This window comes from Lolium rigidum, chromosome 3 (assembly GCF_022539505.1).
Source record: "Lolium rigidum isolate FL_2022 chromosome 3, APGP_CSIRO_Lrig_0.1, whole genome shotgun sequence".
Classification (NCBI taxonomy): domain Eukaryota; kingdom Viridiplantae; phylum Streptophyta; class Magnoliopsida; order Poales; family Poaceae; genus Lolium; species Lolium rigidum.
The window spans coordinates 319,108,698-319,133,283 of NC_061510.1; the positions used below are offsets into that span (position 1 = coordinate 319,108,698).

The window sequence follows — 24,586 nt, forward strand, 5'->3', positions numbered from 1 at the left end:
AGACCACGCTGCCAGCCAGCGCCGCTCGCTCCTGGCCGTCGGATGAGATCCGACGGTCGGCCATTACTTTCGGGCGGTATAAAAGGGGTGCCAACTGGCCAAACCCTATCCCTAGCTTCATTTCTCTCCCGAGCCCCTTCTCTGTCTATATCCGGCGGCGGCGACGGAGAGGCTCCTCCTCACGCGCGCTCGGCTATGGCGGCTTGCCCTCACCGGCCTGCCAGCCCTTTCTTTCTCGCTGGGAGGTAGCACCGTTGCTCGCCTGCGCTCAGCAGGTGTCCGAGCCGAGCCCCTCCCCCTTTTCGTTCCTCCACCACCAGTAGACCCGATGGCCAACGACGGAGAAGAAGACGCGGCGGCGCCCCCTGTACCTCTTGGCGGCGGCGCGTGCACCCGAGGGTGGGCGCGTTGCCGTCAAGCGGCGCAGAGGCGGCGCTTTTCTTTGCCGGCAGCAGCCGGTGTCTTTCGGCGGTGGCGGCGCGCAGACCCACTGCCCCTTTTGGTAAGCTATTCTTTGCCCCATCTCGCACGGCCGCCGCAGCAACACGTGGAGGTGAGGTGGTTCTTCTTCCAGGTGCCTCGGCTTGCCGATGCGCACCTGGATCGAGAGGAACGGCGTGGCCTTGCGGCGGCGCATACTTTGTCGGCGGGCCCGAGGGCGTCGGCCGGTTACCTTTCATTTTTCTTTGGTTACAGGGGCTAGTCTAGGGTTTGATGTTTCGATCTACCTGAAAAACATCTAGAGCTAGGAAGCTCTGATACCAATGTTGACTTCTATGGATCAACTAGTGTAGATCTAATCGAGTAGAGACTATCACTGTAACGAATTGTATTCATGTACTGCGAGTGGGAGAGGAAGATAATGTGAATGCTGTGATGTTTACCTTCTCCCTTGAGGAGGACGAACCCGTTGACGTTGACGTGGTGACGGCGGCGGATCCGTGAGGGAGTGGTGGCGGCGGAGCTTCCCGTCGGCACTGTGCTGAACCTAGATCGGTAGGTCTGTTAGTGGGGCGAGTGGCACTCCAGTCAACCTCGTTATCTGTGCCACCGCCTCCACCACTCTATATATAGCACAGGCGACAGGGGCCCACCAACCAGTGAACGGTTGGGCGCCCCCGATTAGGGCGCGGTCAAAGGACACGTCGAGCCGTTGGGCTCATACGTGGTGGAGATCAACCTAACATTTATATAAAACTGTAAGCAGTTAGGTAATAATGTACCAAAAGAATAAGGAAAAACTAACGTGGAGAGCATGGAAGAGAGCAGTAACATTTATGGAACGTTGTATCCGGAAAAAAGAACTATCTTATACTGTCTCTGAGAGAATATACTAAGTAAAGAGATGGTCATATGGAAGTCAAAGCAGTGTTTATAAAACCAGAATATGGATGCAACATCTCTGAACCACATGAACCATCGCTTCTGGTCATGTCCTCACTCGGCGTCTGCCTGGTCTTTTCTGAAAGAATACACAGGGGTGGAGTGTGAAATGCCTCCGAGAAGGCTGGCGTGCCATGCTGATTTGAAAGGGTGGTTACTTGACTGGATTGGGAAGGGACACCAAAAGGAGATTGAGCTGGCTTTCACGCTGATCTACAACCTGTGGCAAGCAAGAAACGATGCTAGGGAATCTCAGCAACTGCAGGATCCTGCTGTGATCGCGAGGAAGTCCATAGCGGCGGTGGAGGAGTGGCTTAGTTTGAAGGCAGCGCCTGTAACTACGGCTACAAAACCGATCGTGAGGTGGCAGGTACCATCAGAGGGATGGTGCAAAGTAAATACGGACGGCGCTTACAGAAACGCGGAGGGCAGCGCAGGGGGGGGGGGGTGTGGTCATGCGTGACCACCATGGAGGCTTTCTTGCGGGAGCTTGCCATTTTTTCACCAATGTTGCCGACGCGGAAGGGGCCGAACTGCATGCATGTCGCCAAGGACTACTGTTAGCGAGGAGGTTGCAGGTTGCAAAGGTCGTGCTGGAGACGGACAGCTCGGGAGTGGTGTCAAAACTAGTCCGGGAGGAGGTAGACCGATCTTTCTATGGTCCGCTGATTGAAGAGATCAAGGAACTTCTTAGAGGTTTCGAAGAAGGTATAGTACAAGCTATACGTCGAACGGCAAATAGTGCTGCTCATAGTTTGGCTAAGGAGGGCTGCGAGAATAATGCGTCTAGGATGTGGCATGGTGTTCCACCAGCGTTTATTGTAAACATACTGAATTTAGATGTTTCGATGAGGTAATAAAGCTCGCAGCATTTCTCTCAATTTTTTTTTATTTACAATCAAAGTAGACAAATTATGAAATCAGAAATTATTTTTGAGATGAAAATAACACATACCAAGGAAGTCCAAAGCATTTCAAACCTCTGCAACAATGCTAGAAAAACTCAAATATGGTGTATTCCGACTTCTTATGTACTACCTCTGTTAGGGATTATAAGGCCGGCGCGTATCCCTAGATCATCAATTTGACCAACATAACATGAATGTTATGGCACAAAGATTATATCATTAGAAAGTAGAACATCTAAACTTTCCAATAATATATGTCTTGTAATAGGCTTGTTAAATTTACAACCTAGGTATGTGTGCTGGCCTTATAATCCCTAACGGAGGGAGTACAGAGCATCTCTACTGATGGTTTGATCAAGAAAACTAATGCATAATACATATAGCTAAATGTAAGAATTAATTGGGAAAGATACACTCACCATACAGTTGGAAGTATGTATAACAAAAGAAAATAGAGAATAGACTCTGATGCTTCATCAGCACAAGGAAATAGCATCTCAGCTCCAAGAGCATGCCAAGGCAACAACGATGTATGGAATTAAGAACCATGAGCTAAGCAGCTAAAAAAAAATGAGCTAAGGAGGGAGTGGGGGTACTGAATGGCAAACCTTCGTGCTGAATGGGTTCTTGGCGGTAAATGGGTAATCTTATTTACTCAAGGCTCTCCAAAATCAACTTCAATGGAACTTTCTTGCCTTCGCTGCAACACTGAAAGGTCACGTAGTGAGAATCTGACGCTAAAATACAGTGACTGCTTATACATTGAATAAATACATTTTCAGGTTGTTGAGAATCCAGGTCAACCATCAAACACCTAATATGCAAGAACTAAGTCCATCACATAACATAAATCAAACTCATGGCTTGAACACCGTGGTCAGTAAACGCCAATCTGATGTCTTAAATGAACATATGATAAGTTCTAGGACAGTTCCTGCAGACCAATTATGAGATCTACCTCTAACTGTGAGGCTGCTCTTATCTCCAATTACCACTAAAATCATTAGCAAAACTGAACTCGGCCAATTATCTTAACCTTCAGCCTATAAGAGGGCTTTCTTTTCCTCAAAAAGTTAACATACGGAGCAACACTTACACAAATGTGCGGTGGTTCACCTTGGCTCGACACTGTTGTCCTTCTCTATAGTGGCGGCGGTTTGAGGAGCGAGGAGGAGAGAGACGGCCGGAAGCACAGCACGAACACATACAAGTTAGTTGACCGGAAGAGCAACCCGGCTAGAGAAGGCTCGGGGCTGGCGGTTCCTCACCTTGGCTCGCTGCCCTTGCCCGCCTATACCGCAAGGCCGAGGCGACACTCTGATGCATATTGGAGGCAACACGTGTTGAAAAAATAGGAGTAAGAGATGAAGTCATGCATCGTAAGGAAGCAATAATTGGCTACTTCAGCCAAGAAACACTCAGTCCTTGAATATACCTTTCACATTTCCATATGAAGGTAATTGCACTATTCATTTATCCATATACATGAATGCTATTTGTAATATCTGCAAACTGGTGGTGCTTCTTCTCCTCTACACCTTCACCAATTTTGTAAGGACAAACAATGGTTTTCAATTGTACAAGCACCAAAGTGGTTAGGATTTCTGAAGCCATAAAATAAGAGGAGGCCTTGTGCAGATTAATCCATATATAGCAGGTGATGTACCAGATGAGCTGAATACACCTGCAAATAAGATGGAGACATGTACAAGGTATGAGCCTACTGAAATACTAATGTTGCAATAAACAATGATAAAAAAAATCCATAGATAGCATATAAGTAGAGGTTGCAGTATTTCTGACCAAACAAATTTACAAAGATAGGAAACTTTTATGATCTGAATATGAGCACATGTCTACCAGGATAATCTAGAGATGGACCAATGTGAAACGGCATAAACGACATGGATCTGAGAATAAAATAGTTACTATTGAAATTATAAAGATACGACCACTAAAGCTGCTATAGGATCCATCACATACATAGTAGTATTAACTGAAGTGCTAAATGTGGCTCCTAATCTAGCATAACCATCTCACCCTATTATTGCACGATCCTTACTTATTTGCAAGGTTGTGTTCCATTTTGTTCACAACAGACTGCATTTTACCTTATGATATTCATCACATGCTTACAGTGCTACTTGCTATAGAAGTGTTCGATCTTTCACCTTTTAAAATCATCCTTTCTAGTCAAATGATACATCATCACATCAGAACTGCTATAGCTTTGTCCTCTTTAACCTGAAGGCAAGCAGATAAGATAGTTGTAGAGCTACAAGAGCAGATTGTCTGAAGTTCTGAACCTCGAAACTAAGATGAGCTCAAGAAACAGAATGGATGCACGACAGATGTACATTCAGAACTAGAGTTACAGGTAACACGAACTAGATCAGAAGAGACATTAAGCTTCCGGATAGACAAATCAATGGAATATGTTAGTTCTATCACTCAGATTGTCAAGACATGAAAGACTGATACAGCGACACTATTATTTCTACATATATTGAAACAACAGCGATTCCCACCAAGCAGCACACCTTACAGTACCGAAACAGCTAACTACATCATACAACTAGATCTTGAAACTGGCAGGAAATCAAACAACGGACTGCTGCTGCTCCAGGTAGAGCTAAGAGAGCAGACTGTCTAACATCCTGAACTTTCAAACTAAAATTAACTGATAGTAGTAAAACGGAATGTGTAGAAGATGTACGTTCAGAAGTAGAATTACAGCTAGCATGTACTAGATGTCTAGATCGAAGAGAGACGGTGATTCGGTAACATATACAACTATCTTCTTAAAATTAAAACCGACGAAAGCACTGGCACAAGTTCAACTCGTAACAAGAAATTGCCATATCTCCACACAAAGATTGACAAGACATGAAACAGCAACATTACTATATCTCCAGATTGAAATACTCTAACAGAACTGTTTCACCGAGCAGCAAACCTTACATTAACCGATACAGTTAACTAGAGGTTACATCTAAATCTTGGAACTAGCAGGAAACCATCTAGGAGGAACACATGAACAGTCTACGAGGAAGTGAACTTGGTGACGGCCTTGGTGCCCTCGGAGACGGCATGCTTGGCGAGTTCCCCGGGGAGGACGAGGCGGACGGAGGTCTGGATCTCCCGGGACGTGATGGTGGGCTTCTTGTTGTACCTCGCAAGCTTGGCCGACTCGCCAGCAAGCTTCTCGAAGATATCATTGATGAAGGAGTTCATGATGGACATGGCCTTGGAGGAGATGCCGACGTCGGGGTGCACCTGCTTGAGCACCTTGAAGATGTAGATCTTGTACGTCTCCACGGACTTCTTGGCCTTCTTCTTCCCCTTCTTCTCACCGCCCTCCTTGGCGGCGGTCTTGCCGGCGGGCAGGCTCTTTCCCGCCTTGGGCTTCTTGGCGGCGGGGGTCTTCTTGGCCTTCTCGGCCGCGGGCTCCTCCTCCACGGGCTTCTTCTCCGCCGGCTTCTTCTCGGCCTTGGGCGCCATTGATGCTGCTGGATTCGGACGGGAGAGAGGTGGGTTTCGCTGGGAGGTGGAAGACGAGTTGGGGAACTGCAGATGAGATCTGATGAAATGAGGAGTGCGGCGGAATGTTTATATAGAAGGGAGGAGATGGACGCTGATTGGTGGAAGGGTGGGTGCCGCGGATCGGTATCGTAGCCGTTCGCCGCTGTTCGGGATGGACGCACAGGATGCACTTGGACGTGGATCGCTGACGTGGCGAAATTGTGCGCGAGGAGCAGATGGGTTTCGGCGCGCGTATGCAGCCTGGCGGGAGGTTTGTAATATTTTGGGAATCCGGGATCCCAGCTGCCAATGACTCGATCACATTGGTCCATAGACACAATCATTTTTTTTTTTGAAGGTATTGTTGGAGCTTTTGTGTCTAAACAAATGTATAGTGACGACATGGCCTGTGCTAGTAGCCTATTAGGGTGAACTTCCTGTGAAAGAAACCAGTTGAAGATGAAGTTAAAAGATGCAAAATTATCTGGAAATTTAATTCGGTACCCAGGTGTATATGCTCCCACCATACAAAAAAAAACATATTTTTAGTTTTCAAAAAATGCTAACAATTTTTTTTGCATGTACATCTCGACAATCCGTGTGTGTTCGTGCAGTTTCGCGAGAAAACGATAGTTTTTGTGGTTGATGTAAAAAAGAAAAAAAAATGTTTCACAAAAAGTTTGTTTTTATCACCAAAATTTTGCCTTTTTTACACATCTCAGTCTTATAAGTCGATTTTTAATGAAAAGACTTTGTGTGCACGTAGCATGTGAAGATGTACACGTGAATTTTTCGTTTAATTTTTTTTGGATATTTCAAAATATGTCAAAAAAGTGCCAACAGGCTGATTTCATCAAACCAAATAACCTTCATTAGAGAGCCCTGTAGTTTGGAGAGTGTTGTCACGGCACATAAAGTTATCCTTGATGTTCACCATACCAAATAAGAGAGGATAATACTGAAATTGGACTACGAAAGCGTACGATAGAGTTGATATTTCCTTTATAGAGAAAATGCTTAGACAAAGATGAGGTGGGCTAAGATTGATGCGACCGACTATATCTATAATGAGCTGAAGAGGGCAGTTGAGAAAAGGATGTCTCCCAACTATTTTGCTTATGTGCAGCGTTTGCTTTGTTCGGTCGTTCCTGCCACTACGTTGGTAGGGCGTCGTGAGCGGCATGCCCTCATTGAGCTCCCTCTCCGTCGTAACACTTCTAAGGTTCCATCTATGCGTCTAGCTGCAACATCTTCGGAGCCAGTCATCAAGCAACGTCATGACCCTTCGGTGGCCTCTAGCTCTAGCTCTGTGAAGCCCAAGAAGGGGGCTGCAAGTTCTTCAAGACTCTCTTCACTATGTGCAAGCAGTCCTATGATGTGAACTCCAAGGCTCTTCGGTTGGCTCAAAGCAATCGTGATCTCATTCGAGAGGACTGATGCGTGTAGTTGACACGTCCGTTGGGAACCCCAAGAGGAAGGTGTGATGCGCACAGCGGCAAGTTTCCCTCAGTAAGAAACCAAGGTTTAATCGAACCAGTAGGAGTCAAGAAGCACGTTGAAGGTTGATGGCGGCGGAATGTAGTGCGGCGCAACACCAGAGATTCCGGCGCCAACGTGGAACCTGCACAACACAACCAAAGTACTTTGCTCCAACGAAACAGTGAGGTTGTCAATCTCACCGGCTTGCTGTAACAAAGGATTAGATGTATAGTGTGGATGATGATTGTTTGCAGAGAATAGTAAAGAACAATAGCAGCAGATTGTATTTCGGATGTAAAGAATGGACCGGGGTCCACAGTTCACTAGAGGTGTCTCTCCCATAAGATAGCATGTTGGGTGAACAAATTACAGTCGGGCAATTGACAAATAGAGAGGGCATAACAATGCACATACATGACATGATGAATATTGTGAGATTTAATTGGGCATTACGACAAAGTACATAGACCGCTATCCAGCATGCATCTATGCCTAAAAAGTCCACCTTCAGAGTTATCATCCGAACCCCTTCCAAGTATTAAGTTGCAAAACAACAGACAATTGCATTAAGTATGGTGCGTAATGTAATCAATAACTACATCCTCGGACATAGCATCAATGTTTTATCCCTAGTGGCAACAAGACATCCACAACCTTAGAACTTTCCGTCACTCGTCCCGCATTTAATGGAGGCATGAACCCACTATCGAGCATAAATACTCCCTCTTGGAGTTAAGAGCAAAAATTTGGCCAGAGCCTCTACTAATAACGGAGAGCATGCAAGATCATAAACAACACATAGATAATAGATTGATAATCAACATAAAATAGTATTCTCTATCCATCGGATCCCGACAAACACAACATATAGAATTACAGATAGATGATCTTGATCATGTTAGGCAGCTCACAAGATCCGACAATGAAGCACATGAGGAGAAGACAACCATCTAGCTACTGCTATGGACCCATAGTCCAGGGGTGAACTACTCACTCATCACTCCGGAGGCGACCATGGCGGTGAAGAGTCCTCCGGGAGATGAATCCCCTCTCCGGCAGGGTGCCGGAGGTGATCTCCGTAATCCCCCGAGATGGGATTGGCGGCGGCGGCGTCTCCGGAAGGTTTTCCGTATCGTGGCTCTCGATGCGGGGGTTTCGCGACGGAGGCTTTAAGTAGGCGGAAGGGCAGGTCAAGAGGCGACGCGAGGGGCCCACACAACAGGCCGGCGCGGCCAGGGCTTGGGCCGTGCCGCCCTGGTGTGTCGCCACCTCGTGGCCCCACTTCGACTCTCCCTCGGACTTCTGGAAGCTTCGTGGCAAAATAGGACCCTGGGCGTTGATTTCGTCCAATTCCGAGAATATTTCTTTACTAGGATTTCGAAACCAAAAACGACAGAAAATAGCAACCGACTCTTCGGCATCTCGTTAATAGGTTAGTGCCGGAAAATGCATAAATACGACATATAATGTGTATAAAACATGTAGATATCATCAATAATGTGGCATGGAACATAAGAAATTATCGATACGTCGGAGACGTATCAAGGACTTCACTGCTCGTGGGCTCGAGATGCCCGAGGATCCCCCCCGAGATGGCCCCTATTGCTCACTTCAACTATCGCATGCCACCCCTTGACGATTGAAAGGATCGTATGCCGCACCTAGAGGGGGGTGAATAGGTGCTAACCAATTTTTAGTTCTTTTTCAATTTAGGCTTGACACAAAGGTTAATTCTCTAGATATGCAACTAAGTGAATTTACCTATATGACAAGATAAGCAACTAAGCAAGATGAAGCTACGCAATATAAGAGATAGAATAGGATAGAGGTAACCGAGAGTGGAGCACGCGATGACACGGAGATGATTTCCGTAGTTCCCTTCCTTTGCAAGAAGGTACGTCTACGTTTGGAGGAGTGTGGTTGCTACGAAAGCCAAACCAACAGCCACGAAGGCTTCACTCAGATCTCCGGTGAGCAATGCCACGAAGGCCTAGCCCACTTCCACTAAGGGATTTCCTCGAGGCGGAAACCGGGCCTTTACAAGGTTCTTGGGGCACACATCCACAACTGAATTGGAGGCTCCCAAATCTGTAACAATACAACAATCAACAACAACACGTCAACACAAATCAACTAGGGAACCAAATAGGAACACTAGCATGAGATCCCTCAAACAAATGAGGGGGAAATAAAAAACGCTTCGGTGAGGATGTAGATCGGTGTCTTCTCCTTCGAATCTCCAAAGATCAAGAGCTTTGGTTGGGGGGGGGGGAAGGAGATCTTGCAAAACTTGTGTTCTTGAGGTGGCTCTAATGGTGATGAAGCTTGGCAGATTTTTCTTGCAATGATTGAGCAAAGGAGGAAGGAAGAAGAAGAGGGGTATAAATACCCCTCCCCAAAATCCAGCCGTTGGGGCTTCCGGGGGGGCCGGATATTCCGGCCTAAGTAAGGGCCGGATAATCCCCCCCCGGATAATCCGGCCTCAGGTACAAAACCGGGAGAATGTCCGGCCAAATATCCGGCCTCTATCCAGACTTGCTTTTCTTCAGGTCCTTAGCCATTTTCGAGGGGGCCGGATATTTCGGAAATGTCCGGCCCGGATAATCCGGCCTTGGGACAAAACCGGGACAATATCCGGGCAAATGTCCGGCCCCTATCCGAAGCATACTCGAGCCACAAAACTTCAAATCCTTAGCCGGAAACCGGGGGCCGGATATTTTGGAAATATCCGGCCCGGATTATCCGGCCCGATGATCTTTTTGTCGCTTCTCTTTGACGAACCGACCACATCCGACACACATAAAAAAGTATCTATATAGTCCCTGTACCACTTAAACAATCATTAGTGTATCACATACATTGACATCAAACACACAAAACATAATATGAGAGATGTTCTTTCAATCTCCCCCTTTTTGGTGTTTGATGACAATATACGGATTTGCAAGAGAATCACTATAGAGACAAGCATGATGGCAAAACATAGAGGCACTCCCCCTACATGTGTGCATATAAGTAATTTGCATTTGAATACAAATACACAACACATAGGAGCGAGGTGCCTCAACACAAGAGGTATCCAACATGAGCTCTAACAAGAGACATAGACATATATGAAGTTGAGATAGGATGCTAGAAATCATACCCATGTGTAGATATATAATACGGAGATATAGCATCACACATAATATAATAGCCTTGATCTCAACATATAGAAATCCAAAAACCATAACAATGTCTCACACCACATAGCACATAGTTTTAAACGGAACACAAGCAAACCAAATAGTTCAAATAAGAGGGAACACAAGCAATAAAAGAGTGATAAATGCATATGCTTGTGCCCAAACCATGCAAATCCCCGAGAGAGTTCCTAATAGAACACTTCTCCCCCTTTGGCATCGAGACGCCAAAAAGGGGACAAGCGCGATGCTACACACCTCATGGAGATCACTCGGAGCCATCTTCATCATCGGACTGGTACGCCGCTTCTTCTTCTTCTTCTTCTTCATCAGTGTCAGGGGCATCCGGAGAGCGGCGAGTGAGGTTGGACCTTTGAATGCAATCATCAAGATCACTCCACGGAACCGTGCGTGAATGCCACCCACTCGTAACCTCGGGTGAACCGGAGGCCGAGGCGGGGGTCCTTGCTCACCACCGAGCTTGTGCGGAATAACCGCCCGAGAATGCTTAATCTCGTAACGCTCTCGGCTGGCCGCATAGTTCTCCTTATGGATCTCAATGTTCATGCAAAGGATGTGACGCTGAAACCAACTAAGCCTGCTCACTTGTTTCTTAATAGCCGGGAGGTCAGGATGGCGAGCAGGAGCAAAACCACTAGAACGAGCATCACCCATGAAGGAGTCAGGTGCAGGTGCAGCAGAAGAGGCTGGCTTAAGCTTGTAAGCCTTCTTGACATGGTGCTTCATCAATGGGTACCCGCTCAAGTCTTCACCACCCAAGGCCACAGAGTTTTTGATGAGGAGCTGGATATATGGTGCATAAGGTATGGTGGTCCGGGAGACCATGGCATCATGAATCTCATTGAAGATGAAGTCCATGACATCAATAGTGTAGTTACGTTCCTCATTAACATCACGAGCACACCTAAAGCTGAGGTGCATAAGATCCACAATTGTTCCCCGGAGTGCATCATTGTTGCCACCACTTGGAGAGATGGTGGCCCGAAGAACCTGAGTAACTGACCATAGATGGGAAGCAGCCCCTTGGAAGAACCAACTTTTCCAGCTGATGTATAGAGATCAAACAGCACACTCTTATCTGCCCTCTGTGGTCCATGGAGACGACGACCTCCTCCTGCAGGAACTCCAAGAATACCAGCAAAACGGCGCAAGGTGGCCCTACAGTGAGTGGAGCCAGTCATCCATTCCATAGTGCGGTCCTCATCTTTATGGATGGCCAAAGTGGCAAAGAATTGCTTCACCAACTCTAGACTATAGTCACATTGAATCTTCATGATATCCTTCAAGCCCAACCTGCCAGCTACCCAGATTGCATCTTCAAAATGATTGTTGACTGCCAGAAGGTCCACATCGATAGCTTGCATGGGTCTCAGATTCTTCATGGGCTCATAAATGTCCTTGTAGATGAACTCCTGCTCCATGCACCAGTATTTCCTGCCCTCTGTCTCTTCATCCCTTGGGAGGTCTTCATACCAGTTCTTCATGCGGATAGCGGAATAGGAGACAGGGTCCATGGTCTTGTAGTTTTCCCTTGTGGTCTTGTTCTTCTGCCTAGATGCTGAGGACTTGCGAGGAGCGTTGGGCGCGAACTCATCACTTGGCCGATCACCCCTTGGGCGTCTCCGAGCACCCCGAGAAACACGACCTGTGAATAGCAAAGACGGATAGCAAAGAGAAGATAATGCTCATAAGTCATGTATGGTACAGTAATGTACTCTAGAAACATACTATAAGTCGGTACAAGTCTAGACACGATAGATTGAAACAGAACTGCAGCGGAGATGAAGCTTCAGGCCGGATAATCCGGTGTCCCCTGGGGGCGGATAATCCGGCCCTGCGAATCTTGCAGTTCTTCCAATCAAAAACTTGTCTATGACCAGATCGGCCTCATAGCATGCAAGAGGAGTATACTACACACAATTTGGAACAACTAGACACCATCTTCACCAAGAAAATAGCACATACAAAACACAACACCTAGGGTTAGGGATTGTGAGTCATACCCGCATCCATTGCGAAAGCCGCTTGGAGGAGAAGGTAGTTAGGGAGGAGAGGCACCCGATCCACCCAAAAACTCCGAGAGGGAGCGGACGGGGCGTCTCCGGCGAGGAGGAGGAGCTCCGGCGACTTGAGGAGGGAGAAGGGGGCGCGTGGGGGGAACTGATTGAAGTGGCAACCGTTCTCCCCGCGGCCTCCCTTAATCCTCCCGCAAATCGCCCAGGCCGGATAATCCGGCCAGGCCGGATATTCCGGGGTGGCAGGGGGCCGGATTATCCGGTTTTCTGGAAAATTCCAGAACACCGGAAATCCTGCCTATCTTTAGTTGGTTATTTGCGAACCCATATGTGGTGCAATAAAATATCACGTCACATATAAGATGCATATTTACCAATAAGATGGGGCAACCTAGATCATCCGACCGAGAAACCTCAAACTCCAAGTTTTTACCAAACATGACAAATGAGCAAGATGGAAGTGGCTTATAGGAGAGTGTAGACTTAGGTTTAGAGGGTACAAACTGTTAATGGTACATGATCACTCAAGATTGCAAGATATGAGCGAATAAGGCCAAACTAGAGTGATTTCCCATAAGAACATGGAGTTGTCAAATAAAAGGCGATAAGATCCAAATAACTCCAACTCTTCACAAAGAAGAGTGTGGTGGCCTAGGCCACCATATATGAGTGTTGTGGCATGGCACCGCGAAGATATATCTTGGGTCCATGCCACTACTCATCATTGAAGCTCACATATCAACATATGATATAAAGAGAATGATTTCTTAATGTTGGCATTATGGGGGAGGGATAGCTCAATAATTTAAACCGCACTCCCCCTATTTCCATGCCCACATCTAAACCAAATAAAGTTTTGAGACAAAGGTGTGTTTGCAAGATGGTCAAGATATACTCCTTGAATCAATGATATTTAGCTCATTCCTCAAATAAGAGAACCTTGCTTCATCAAGAGGCTTCGTGAATATATCGGCAAGTTGATCTTTGGTAGGAACATAGATAAGCTCAATATCACCACGGGCAACATGATCCCTAATGAAATGATTCCGGATCTCAATATGCTTCGTTCTTGAATGTTGCACCGGATTATAGGCAATCTTGATGGCACTTTCATTGTCACATAATAGAGGCACTTTGTCACAAATGACACCGTATTCCTTTAAAGTTTGCCTCATCCATAACAATTGAGTGCATCCACTTGCGGCGGCAACATATTCGGCTTCGGCGGTGGAGAGAGATATACAATTTTGCTTCTTAGAAGAACAAAACACCAAGGACCTACCAAGGAATTGACAAGCCCCGGAAGTTGATTTCCTATCATCCTTGTCACCCGCCCAATCCGCATCGGTATATCCATTGAGAATAAAACTTGAACCTTTGGGGTACCAAATACCATATCTTGGGGTATCAACCAAATACCGAAAGATTCTTTTGAGAGCCATCATGTGGCTCTCCTTAGGAGAAGCTTGATACCTTGCACACACACCAACACTCAACACTATGTCCGGTCTAGATGCACAAAGGTAAAGCAAGGATCCAATCATGGAGCGATATACCTTTTGATCCACCTCTTTACCATTGGGATCAAGTGCAAGATGACATTTGGTAACCATAGGAGTGGCTACACCCTTCAACTCGGTCATCTTGAACCTCTTGAGCATGTCTTGGAGATATTTTGCTTGGTTGATGAAGGTTCCTTCCCTCAATTGCTTGATCTCAAAACCAAGGAAGAACTTCATCTCTCCCATCATAGACATCTCAAACCTATCGGTCATAAGCTTTGAGAATTCATCATTGAAAGCCTTGTTAGTAGAGCCAAAGATAATATCATCAACATATAATTGGCAAACGAAAAGCTCCCCATTGACCCTCTTAGTAAAAAGAGTGGGATCGATTAGCCCAACATCAAACCCACGGTCTACCAATAATTCTTTAAGGTGCTCATACCAAGCTCTAGGAGCTTGTTTGAGACCATAAAGAGCTTTATCAAGCTTGTAGACATGGTTAGGGAAGTTGAGATCCTCAAACCCCGGAGGTTGCTTAACATAAACCTCTTCATGCAAAGGACCATTAAGAAATGCACTTTCACATCCATTTGTTGTAACTTAAAGTTATGATGCGATGCATAAGCAAGAAGGATACGGATGGACTCAAGGCGAGCCACGGGAGCATAGGTTTCTCCAAAGTCAATTCCCTCAACTTGAGAGAACCCTTGAGCCACCAATCTTGCCTTGTTCCTCACAACATTTCCAAACTCATCTTGCTTGTTCTTGAATATCCATTTAGTGCCTATAACATTGCGGCACCCCTTTGGCTTCTCTACTAAGGTCCATACTTTGTTGCGCTTGAAGTTGTTGAGTTCTTTGTGCATAGCTTCCAACCAATCCGAATCTTCAAGGGCTTCAAATACTTTCTTGGGTTCCACTAAGGAGATATAATCATGATGATTGCTAAACTTAGCCAATTGCCTTCTTGTGGAAACCTTTGCCCTTACATCACCAAGAACCTTGTCATGTGTGTGTTCAAGACGCTCAAGTTGCCTTTCTCTTCTTGCTAGACGACGGGCCTCGATCTCCTCCTTGGTTCTACTTGGCCTTGGAGGTGTCACTTGATCAACTTGATCTTTTGGGTCCCCGTCTTGACCTTCAACTTGAGCTTCCTCAATTTCTTGAGGTTGCTCATCCTCATGTGCTTGATCTTGAACAATATTCGGAGAGGGGCAAGAGTTGATTGGATCCTCATTGGAGCCATCATGAATGCTTGGTTGATCTTGTCCTTGATATTGCACACAAGAGGGAGGGTCTTGCTCTTGTTCTTGGGTTGGTGCATCATTTGCTTCACTAGGTAGGGTTTGTTGATGTTGAGAAGATGAGGGCTCCACCGTGGTAGAGCATAGTCCTTCCCGAGACGCCACATCGTGTCCCTCAATGGGGCGGAAAAATCCCACACCCATTCTTACTATGGCATCTTGAGGTATTTCATCACCTGCACAAACATCAACTTGCCCCACTTGGGAGCCATCATTTCCTTCGAACTTCACACTACAAGATTCAATGATAATCTTGGAAGATATATCAAAGATTCTATAAGTGTGAGATTCGACACCGTAACCAACAAATATACCCTCCAAAGCTTTAGGAGCAAATTTAGATAAACGAACTCCTTTGATTTTGTAGAAACACTTACACCCGAACACCTTGAAGTATGAGATATTAGGCTTGTTCCCGGTGAGTATTTCATATGGAGTCTTGTTCAAGCCCTTGCGGAGATAGAGCCGGTTAGAGGAGTGGCAAGCGGTGGAGATGGCTTCGGCCCAAAAGTTATAGCGGTATTTATACTCCGCCATCATAGATCTTTCCATATCCATAAGAGTCCGGTTCTTCCTCTCCGCAACACCATTTTGTTGAGGGGTGTAAGCAGCGGAATATTGATGACGAATCCCCTCATCACTAAGAAAATCATTGAGTGTATAGTTCTTGAACTCGGAGCCGTTGTCACTTCTTATTGCCATAATGAGGAGGTTGTGTTGGCGTTGCACCTCGGTAGCAAAGTCAATGAATATTTGTTGAGTCTCATCTTTCGTCTTGAGAAAGAAGACCCAAGTGTATCTTGAGTAGTCATCCAATGACCAAGCAATGTTTCTTCGCACCAAGACTTGCATGAGCGACGGGACCAAAGAGATCCACATGAAGGAGCTCCAAGATCCTCTTGGAAGAGATGATAGTTTGCTTGGATGCGGAGAGTCATGCATTTTGCCTTCAACACAAGCCCTACAAACACGATCTTTGGCAAATGACACATTTTCCATTAGTCCCACAATATGGTTCCCCTTGTGATGACTTTGCAAAGTTCTCATGTTGACATGGGACAAGCGGCGATGCCACAACCAACCCACATCCGCCTTTCCGAATAGGCACATCGCACTTGACGTGGTTTTCCCGGAAAAGTCCACCACATACAAGTTGTGTTCGCGATACCCAACGAAAGCGACTTTTAGAGTCTTGCTCCACAAGAGGACCACAATATCATTGTCAATAAAGACGGCGAAACCCATCTTGCCAAGGGCGGAAACAGAAAGTAAATTGTAACCAAGGGTTTTGACAAGCATGACATCCACAAGAGTAATGTTGTGTGCAACCACAACCTTGCCAAAACCCAATACCTCGGATGTAGAATTATCGCCAAAGGAGACGGTGATGTTGTTTATGTTAGGCCTCAACTCCTTGACGAGGTTCTTGCCGTCGGTCATATGACTTGTACATCCACTATCAAGTACCCATTTTGAACCTCCGGCGGCATAGTCCTACATGAGATCAATTCTTGGATTTAGGTACCCATTTTTCAATGGGTCCTCTTTTGTTAGCAACAAGGGTCTTTGGTACCCAAATAGACCAAGCAACATAACCATCATATGGGCCAACATATTTAGCATAAACATCACCATAATAATCTTTAAATAAAACATAGTGAGGGTTAGCAATTCCCGCATCATCATCATTTATGGTTTTTCCCTTGGGGGCTTCACCATTAGTGATGGATTTCTTCTTCTCTTGTGCGGACTTGACCTTTTGCTTGTTTGCCTTCTTTGCCTTGGCATTATAGCCAAGGCCCTCCTTCCCATTGTTTGATCTTTGCTTACTCAAAAGATCATCCAAGGAAAGATTACTTTGGGGAGAGGAGGCCTTAGCAAGTTCATCCTTCAACCTAGCATTTTCCTCAATAATATTTGCATGATCACATGAAGGAGTAGAGGTGCTAGGTATGTCATATGAGGCGAGCCTAATTTGAAGTTGCTCATAAGACTTGGAGAGGAGAGAGTATTCACTCTTCAAGGCTTTGTGTGCCTTGTCTAGATCATCTAGATCTCTCACAAGTTTCTCATGATCAACACCAAATTTGGCCTTTTCCTTTGAAAGCACTTTAGACTTAGCTCTAGCAAGATCTATAGCTTTAGTGAGCTTGTTAATTTTATCTTGAGGATCTCCAAGATTTTCTAACCTCTCTTCAAGAGAAGCTATAGTTTCTTGACTTTCCTCAAGAGCATTTCTAAGAGCATGTAGTTCAAGAGAGTATTCTCTCTCTATTTGGCATTTTTTCTCAAGAGTACCATTTAGTTGAGCCATACGAACCATGAGATTTGAAACATGCTTTTTAGTATTACCTTGTAGGTTAAGAATGAAATCATCAAACTCTAGCATTTCTTGTTTTACTTTTAGACTAGCAAGATCAACTCCTAGATCATTTGAAATGTTAGGCGTAGAGGGGTTAGGAGATGATACCTCGGAGGATTTAGCCATGAGGCAACTTTCTTCCTCCACATGAATGACCTCATTGGGGGATTCACTTGGTGATGAAGAGTTAGTGGAGAGGGAGGCAAGAGCGACCAATCCATTAGAGGTTGCATCTTCTTCATCATCAACATCATCATCTCCGGAGGTATATTCTTCTTGAGTTGATAGCACAATAGATGTGTCCAAGGAGGACCTTGCCATGAAGCAATGTGCATTCTTGATATGAGGATTCTCATTGGGGGATTCAAAGAGAGATGAAGAGGGAATGTTGGTGGTGACAATGGCAGCCACTTCCTTTGAGCTTTCTTCATCTTCATCATCACTAGAGCTTTCAACTTCATCGGAAGAATATTCTTCCCTAGTCACTAGCACAATTTTTGAGGGCCTCTTGCCCTTCTTGGTCTTGTTATTGTAGAATTTCTTCTTGGGGGCTTTTGAATATTTGCCCTTTGAGTCTTTGCTCTTGTCCTTGGGAATGAGCCTTCCACCATGAGTCTCCCTATTCTCATAGGGACACTCGGCAATGAAATGGCGCTTGTCATCACAATTGTAGCAAGATCTTGTCCTTGGGCCCGAACTTGTGAACCCCCTTGAGTTGTTTCTCTTGATGTTGTCTTCCTTGGCCTTGGATGGGTCAACCCAAAACACTACAGCAGAACAGAGCTTTGGTAACACAAGCATGTAACACATGAAAAAATGTGTTACATGTGAAATTGCAGTAACTCATCATTTGTGTGACAAGGCATGTCAGTAACACATAGAGGGTAATTTCTGAAAATGTGTTACCAAAATGTTCGTGTAGTAACATATAAGTTTGTGTTGCTTCGATTATGTTACAATCAACGATTAAAGTAACACAAACAACTATGTTACATGCTTAGTGTTACAAGTTCTGTAGGGAAATAGGGTATAAAAATGCAAGTCATAAATAGCCGTATTAGACTAGAAGGCCAACCGACAATGCTAGAATCCTTCGTTGATGAGCATTACACATCCATCTAGGAAACATAACCCTAAAATTCTTTTTAGATAGTAGAGATAAGTAAAACCTAGAAATCGCATTGATGATATGGTTTTAATGCCTTCTAGAAGTCCCAATCAAATGCCACAATGTAAGTTGCTGCTGGCGTTTTCTTGAAAAATCTTCCCGAAGATCCTGCTAGGTTCAGGCATCCACTCTTGAACTCCTTATAGTCTCTATGGGTGGGATGTACTTAAATGTGTGCCATCTTGGAGTTAGGTCATACTTGTGAGATGATCTCATTGGTTATGGTCAGATCAAAAGGACTTATGTTCCGATCACTCGCCATTTTTTACATATATTGGACAAGGTGGGGTTCTTGTTGTGTCCGTGCGTGGGTGTGCCTCCGTAAACCGGAATGCATCATGTGTTTATATGGTATTTTAGTTGGGTCTCATTTTGCTCAATGGATGTAGCACCTCTTTTGCTAACATTCAAAGAAGATATGGAACAATCAGTTTTCTACCCCCTCCAATTCATATTACTTAACACTAACATAGATGTATCTAGACATATTTTAATTGTACATACATCTAGCTTAGCGGCGAGTAATATGGATCAGAGGGAGTAGTGTTTTTATGTTCATTTGGTAATTTTTTTCTCTTCTTTTCATCTAATTTGTATCCATATAATTTTTTTTGGAAACCAATGAAATCTAAGATACTCGATAAATTTGGATTGTTCTACTTGACTGACTCATAGAAATCGGACGGGCTATATATTTCGCATGGGGTCAGCATAAAGTGGGTCCCTGTAGCAGGGACATGGGTATTAAATACGAAAATACAATTATTTCTAAGAAAGAGCGCGATCTGTTGAATTTTGAGTCGCTTACGCGGGACGGGAGGTTATTATTTTTCCGCCGGGCCGATTTAACTCTCACCGTCCGCCTAGGTTCTACCTGAAACCCTCATTTGTTTCGTCCGGCTTCCCTCGCCTGGCGGCGCCATTAGGGAACGCCGCCGCCGCCTGAAGTCCAGGCCCTAACGCCGCCTCGTATCCAGCTCCCCCAACCTAAGCCTCAAGGTGAGTTTCTCCAGCAGCACCTTCGATCGACAGGATCCACACCCTCCGCAGAAAACATGAAGGACGGCGTGCAGACGTGTCGTCGCGCTCGCCAATCAAGCTGACGCGGCTTCCCTTCGACACGCTGAGGAAGCGGTGTTTGTCCTGGTGAATCAATCTATCTCTTCTCCTCCGTCTATTTCCCTTGATTTGTTCATTCCATTCTTTGATTTCCAGCCCTTTGCAGATCCAGTGGAAAACACATACGACGGTGTACCCAGATGAATCGGGGATGCGTCAGCAATTTGTAGTGTTCCCCACTATATATCCTTGTCATCGAAAACTACAGCCGTCGAGGGACTCTGCCGATGTCGCCGTGCAATGGTCAACTAGTTGCTGTTGCCGGAGCGGATCGCTGGGCTGCTGTAATTAACAGCAGTAGGTACGTACCCTGGATTGGGTTGAGTCCCACTAGGCAGGCCATCATATTGCTATTAACTAATCATACATCAATCAACCGATTAGTTCTCCCTCAATTAGTTTACTGGATAATTGGTTCAGTCTACCAATGATTTGTATGGAAAAGGCTCCATAGAACTAGTTTGTTAATGTGGTGAATGGCTGTTGCTTTGTTTGGACTGAAAAACATTGATAGCAACTAGGTTTAATGGAGACGCTGAAAAGCATCCAGTATGAACTACGAAGAAAACATTGGCTAGATCGGTGGACCATTGTAACGGCAGAAAACCTAGTTGACAAGTGTAGCAGTTTTAGATCCAAGGTGGAGTCCATCAAATATGTGCATAGCAGATTCAGAGGTAGACCTGGGAGCACTGCCATGTACGATGTTGGGGCTAAAGGAAATATGCTGACGCAAGTGAACACAGTAACTCGTAGCAATGTCCAGAACAGAGTACACCATATGCTGAGCAAAGAGCATCCTTAACTCGCCTTGCTTTTCTGCTGTTAGTTTTATTTGTTTTCCAAGTACGATCGGTTAGAACACGCATAGGCGGGAGTAGCACACATTTATTTGCGAACCTCGCAACGCATCACACACATTCTTACTAGATATTACAATTTGTCCCTTATTTGATAAAATAGTTATCAAGCAAACATTATTGTTTTCTGCAAAAGTACAAACATATATTTCCTTTGACCTTTGCCAAATAACAATCTTGTATATCTTCCTCTTATTTCAGGCGGAAGAACTCATGTATATTCGAGTATTAATGGACAGGGGGAACAATTCTTGTTATGGATTACAATCCACTCAAGTGAGATTTCTGTCTGTATAAATCACTTTAATATGCAGCTTAGAACCACCATGTTAAGTTAAAATGCATAAACCTATATATGTCTTCATTAAGTAACGCTGATATGTGCCACCGATTCATGTAGCTTACTTATCTTCCTTAAGGACTTTAACACACACTATTCTTTCTTGTTGTAGTAATGCAAAATCTTAACTAATTTTATGGACCTTTTGTATGCTTTGCTAGACAAACATCCTGCATGCCCATATATATTTAGTTTTGGACTTGATAGGATTGGCTGTAGGCAAAATAAATAGTGGTACAAATGAAATCAAAAGTTATTTCACAATAAAAATGAAGCCAAAAGTTGCACTTATTATGGTCAAACTACATGTATTTACCTTGTTAATTTTGAGCCATGCAGTAAAGATTAGTGATGTAGTGCAAGTGAACTGTCTAAAACTGATGATTTTCTTGTATGATCTAGATCTGTTCCTAAATATTATAACACTTTACTCTTTATCTGTTACTAACCACGCTAACCCATCACTCTTAGTATCATTTATCATCTGCATTCATATGCAATTTGCATTTTTCTTCATTTTCTAATTCAACATTTACTTCAAGTTTGCAGGTTCTTTGGTGTTGTCTGGTGCAAGGATGGCAGAGGAATCAAGTCTTTTTTTTTGTTTCAACTCAAATATAACGATCTTGGCATTCTGGACTAGTTATCGAGTTCGCTTAGTTCATTCCATGACTTGGCCATGTGATTTTGTTGCACAAAATCCTCTTGTTTGTATATCATAATGTAAATGGGGTTGGCGGTTATTATGTTCTTATATATTTTGTAACTGAAATGTAGCTGGCGATTTCATAAGCCTGAAATTCTTACTATCAGTCCAAATTCAATGGGAAAAGATTAAAATGCGGAATTCAGCTGCAAAGAAATAAGTGCTGACACTATAATGAAAATTTGAGCAGAAATTAAATGTGCAATGAATGCTAGGAAAAGAATAAAAATTCGATTTAATCAACCAAATTCCACATAGCCACCTCACCTTTCCTTGTCTTAACTAAAATTCCATGTCATTACATGAAAATCCTATCTGATTCTTGTGGTAAAATATTTGGATAAATATGTTACTAATTTTGTTGCTAGAGAGACCAGTACGTGTTACAAACGGTGTTACTGCACTTAGAAAACTATGTTACTCTACTGAGAAAAATATGTTACTGTTTGTGTTACCGTAGTTATAAAAACGTGTTACTAGGGCATTTAGTAACACGTATGATGCATGTTACTACAAGACAATTTGTAACACGTTTTTTAACTTGTAGGAACAACTATTATGTGTGACAGTGAACACCTCTTAGTAACACGGCCTAATGGAACACATCCCAAAAGGTGTTACTACTTGGTCTAGTAACATTATTTTGGACCTGTAGTAACACAAAGCCGTGTTACCAAAGCGCTGTCCTGTTGTAGTGAAAGGAGTTAGCATGGAATGCCATGTGGTCATGGTAGTGGTGTTCCAAGTCTTCCGGATAGGACATACTCCAAGATGCCCTATAAGATTCTTGAGGAATCACTTCTTCAACGAGTTGACCGCCAAGGCAAGGTTGGACCCTTTTGTCATCCCAAGAGCTCGATTGCGAGAATCATGAGAGTTTTGCTCAAGCACCTTGAGAGCTTGCATCTCGTGCACGACTTGTTGAGAAGTGAGAGAGGGATAGCATTCTCTACCGACAAGAGTCTTGACGTCAATGGGTACAAACGGCATCATGCATTCAATGTACTTCTCCTTGATCCAAGAGTCATTGATGTGGGTGGCACCAACAAGCCGGAAGGAATCGGCAACGGTGAGAAGTCTTCCATACATGACTTCATGATCTTCATCCGGTAACCTCATGAATCCTTCGGCTTTATTCCGAAGAGCATTATACTTGTTCCTTCTCGTGCTCTCACTTCCAATGCAACTAGCGGCCAAACCATCCCAAGCTTCCTTGGCGGTGGTGAAATTCCGAACACGAGACAAATCCTTTGTCCCCACACTAGTTTGAATCATGTGCAAGGCGGTGTTGTTGAGTTGACTATCAACCACTTCTCTTCTAGTCAACTTGTCGGGGTTGTATGGCTTGAAGCCTTCCACGATGATTCTCCAAAGTTCATTGGAGGCACTGCAAACATGAGAGCGAAACTCAAATTGCCAAGTATCGAAATTCTCAACGGAAAACTTAGGTGGGTCGCCCCGAATGTTCATATGGGGATGGGGAACCGGTATATCGGGAGATAGAAAAGGTGGAGCTACTCGATTGTAGCTCTCACCTCCACTAGTTCCCCTAGGAGATGCAATGGGAGATTTGATAGTGTTTAAGTTATCACCTTCCACGGGTTTGGTAGAGAAGGGTAATGCCGAAGCATCTCCCTCTTCTAACGCACCCGTGTCCTTTACCTCTACGATGGGAGCCTTGGGAGGGACCGAAGTCAAAAGCTCGGAAATCATCTTTTTCATGCTTTCCATTTGGGCTTCCATGGAGGACTTCAACGAATTGAAGTCTTCCATGGAGACCGTCTTAGCGGCCCCTTCCGAAGGCACCTCGTCCGGCATACTCTTAGGCGGTTAAGCCCGAAATAAGAGCCGAGGCTCTGATACCAATTGAAAGGATCGTATGCCGCACCTAGAGGGGGTGAATAGGTGCTAACCAATTTTTAGTTCTTTTTCAATTTAGGCTTGACACAAAGGTAAATTCTCTAGATATGCAACTAAGTGAATTTACCTTTATGACAAGATAAGCAACTAAGCAAGATAAAGCTACGCAATATAAGAGATAGAATAGGATAGAGGTAACCGAGAGTGGAGCACGCGATGACACGGAGATGATTCCCGTAATTCCCTTCCTTTGCAAGAAGGTACGTCTACGTTTGGAGGAGTGTGGTTGCTACGAAAGCCAAACCAACAGCCACGAAGGCTTCACTCAGATCTCCGGTGAGCAACGCCACGAAAGCCTAGCCCAATTCCACTAAGGGATTTCCTCGAGGCGGAAACCGGGCCTTTACAAGGTTCTTGGGGCACACATCCACAACAGAATTGGAGGCTCCCAAATCTGTAACAATACAACAATCAACAACAACACATCAACACAAATCAACTAGGGAACCAAATAGGAACACTAGCATGAGATCCCTCAAACAAATGAGGGGGAAATGAAAAACGCTTCGATGAGGATGTAGATCGGTGTCTTCTCCTTCGAATCTCCAAAGATCAAGAGCTTTGGTTGGGGGAGGAAGGTGATCTTGCAAAACTTGTGTTTTGAGGTGGCTCTAATGGTGATGAAGCTTGGCAGATTTTTCTTGCAATGATTGAGCAAAGGAGGAAGGAAGAAGAAGAGGGGTATAAATACCCCTCCCCAAAATCCAGCCGTTGGGGCTTCCGGGGGACCGGATATTCCGGCCTAAGTAAGGGCCGGATAATCCGCCCCCCCCCCCGGATAATCCGGCCTCA

The 24,586-nt window shown here is 44.7% G+C and overlaps 1 protein-coding gene across 1 annotated transcript; it reads right to left on the reverse strand.

Moving 5' to 3' along the window:
* Positions 1-5,239: 5,239 nt before the first annotated feature.
* LOC124703779 (histone H2B.1-like) lies at positions 5,240-5,792 on the reverse strand. Its single transcript, XM_047235996.1, has one exon. It carries the CDS (start codon positions 5,790-5,792, stop codon positions 5,334-5,336), a length of 459 nt encoding a protein of 152 aa, XP_047091952.1. The 3' UTR covers positions 5,240-5,333.
* Between the last annotated feature and the right edge of the window lie 18,794 nt (positions 5,793-24,586).

Excerpts from the sequence above, each read along its gene's own strand:
- LOC124703779 (XM_047235996.1), bottom strand. The coding sequence starts at position 5,792 with ATGGCGCCCAAGGCCGAGAAGAAGCCGGCGGAGAAGAAGCCCGTGGAG.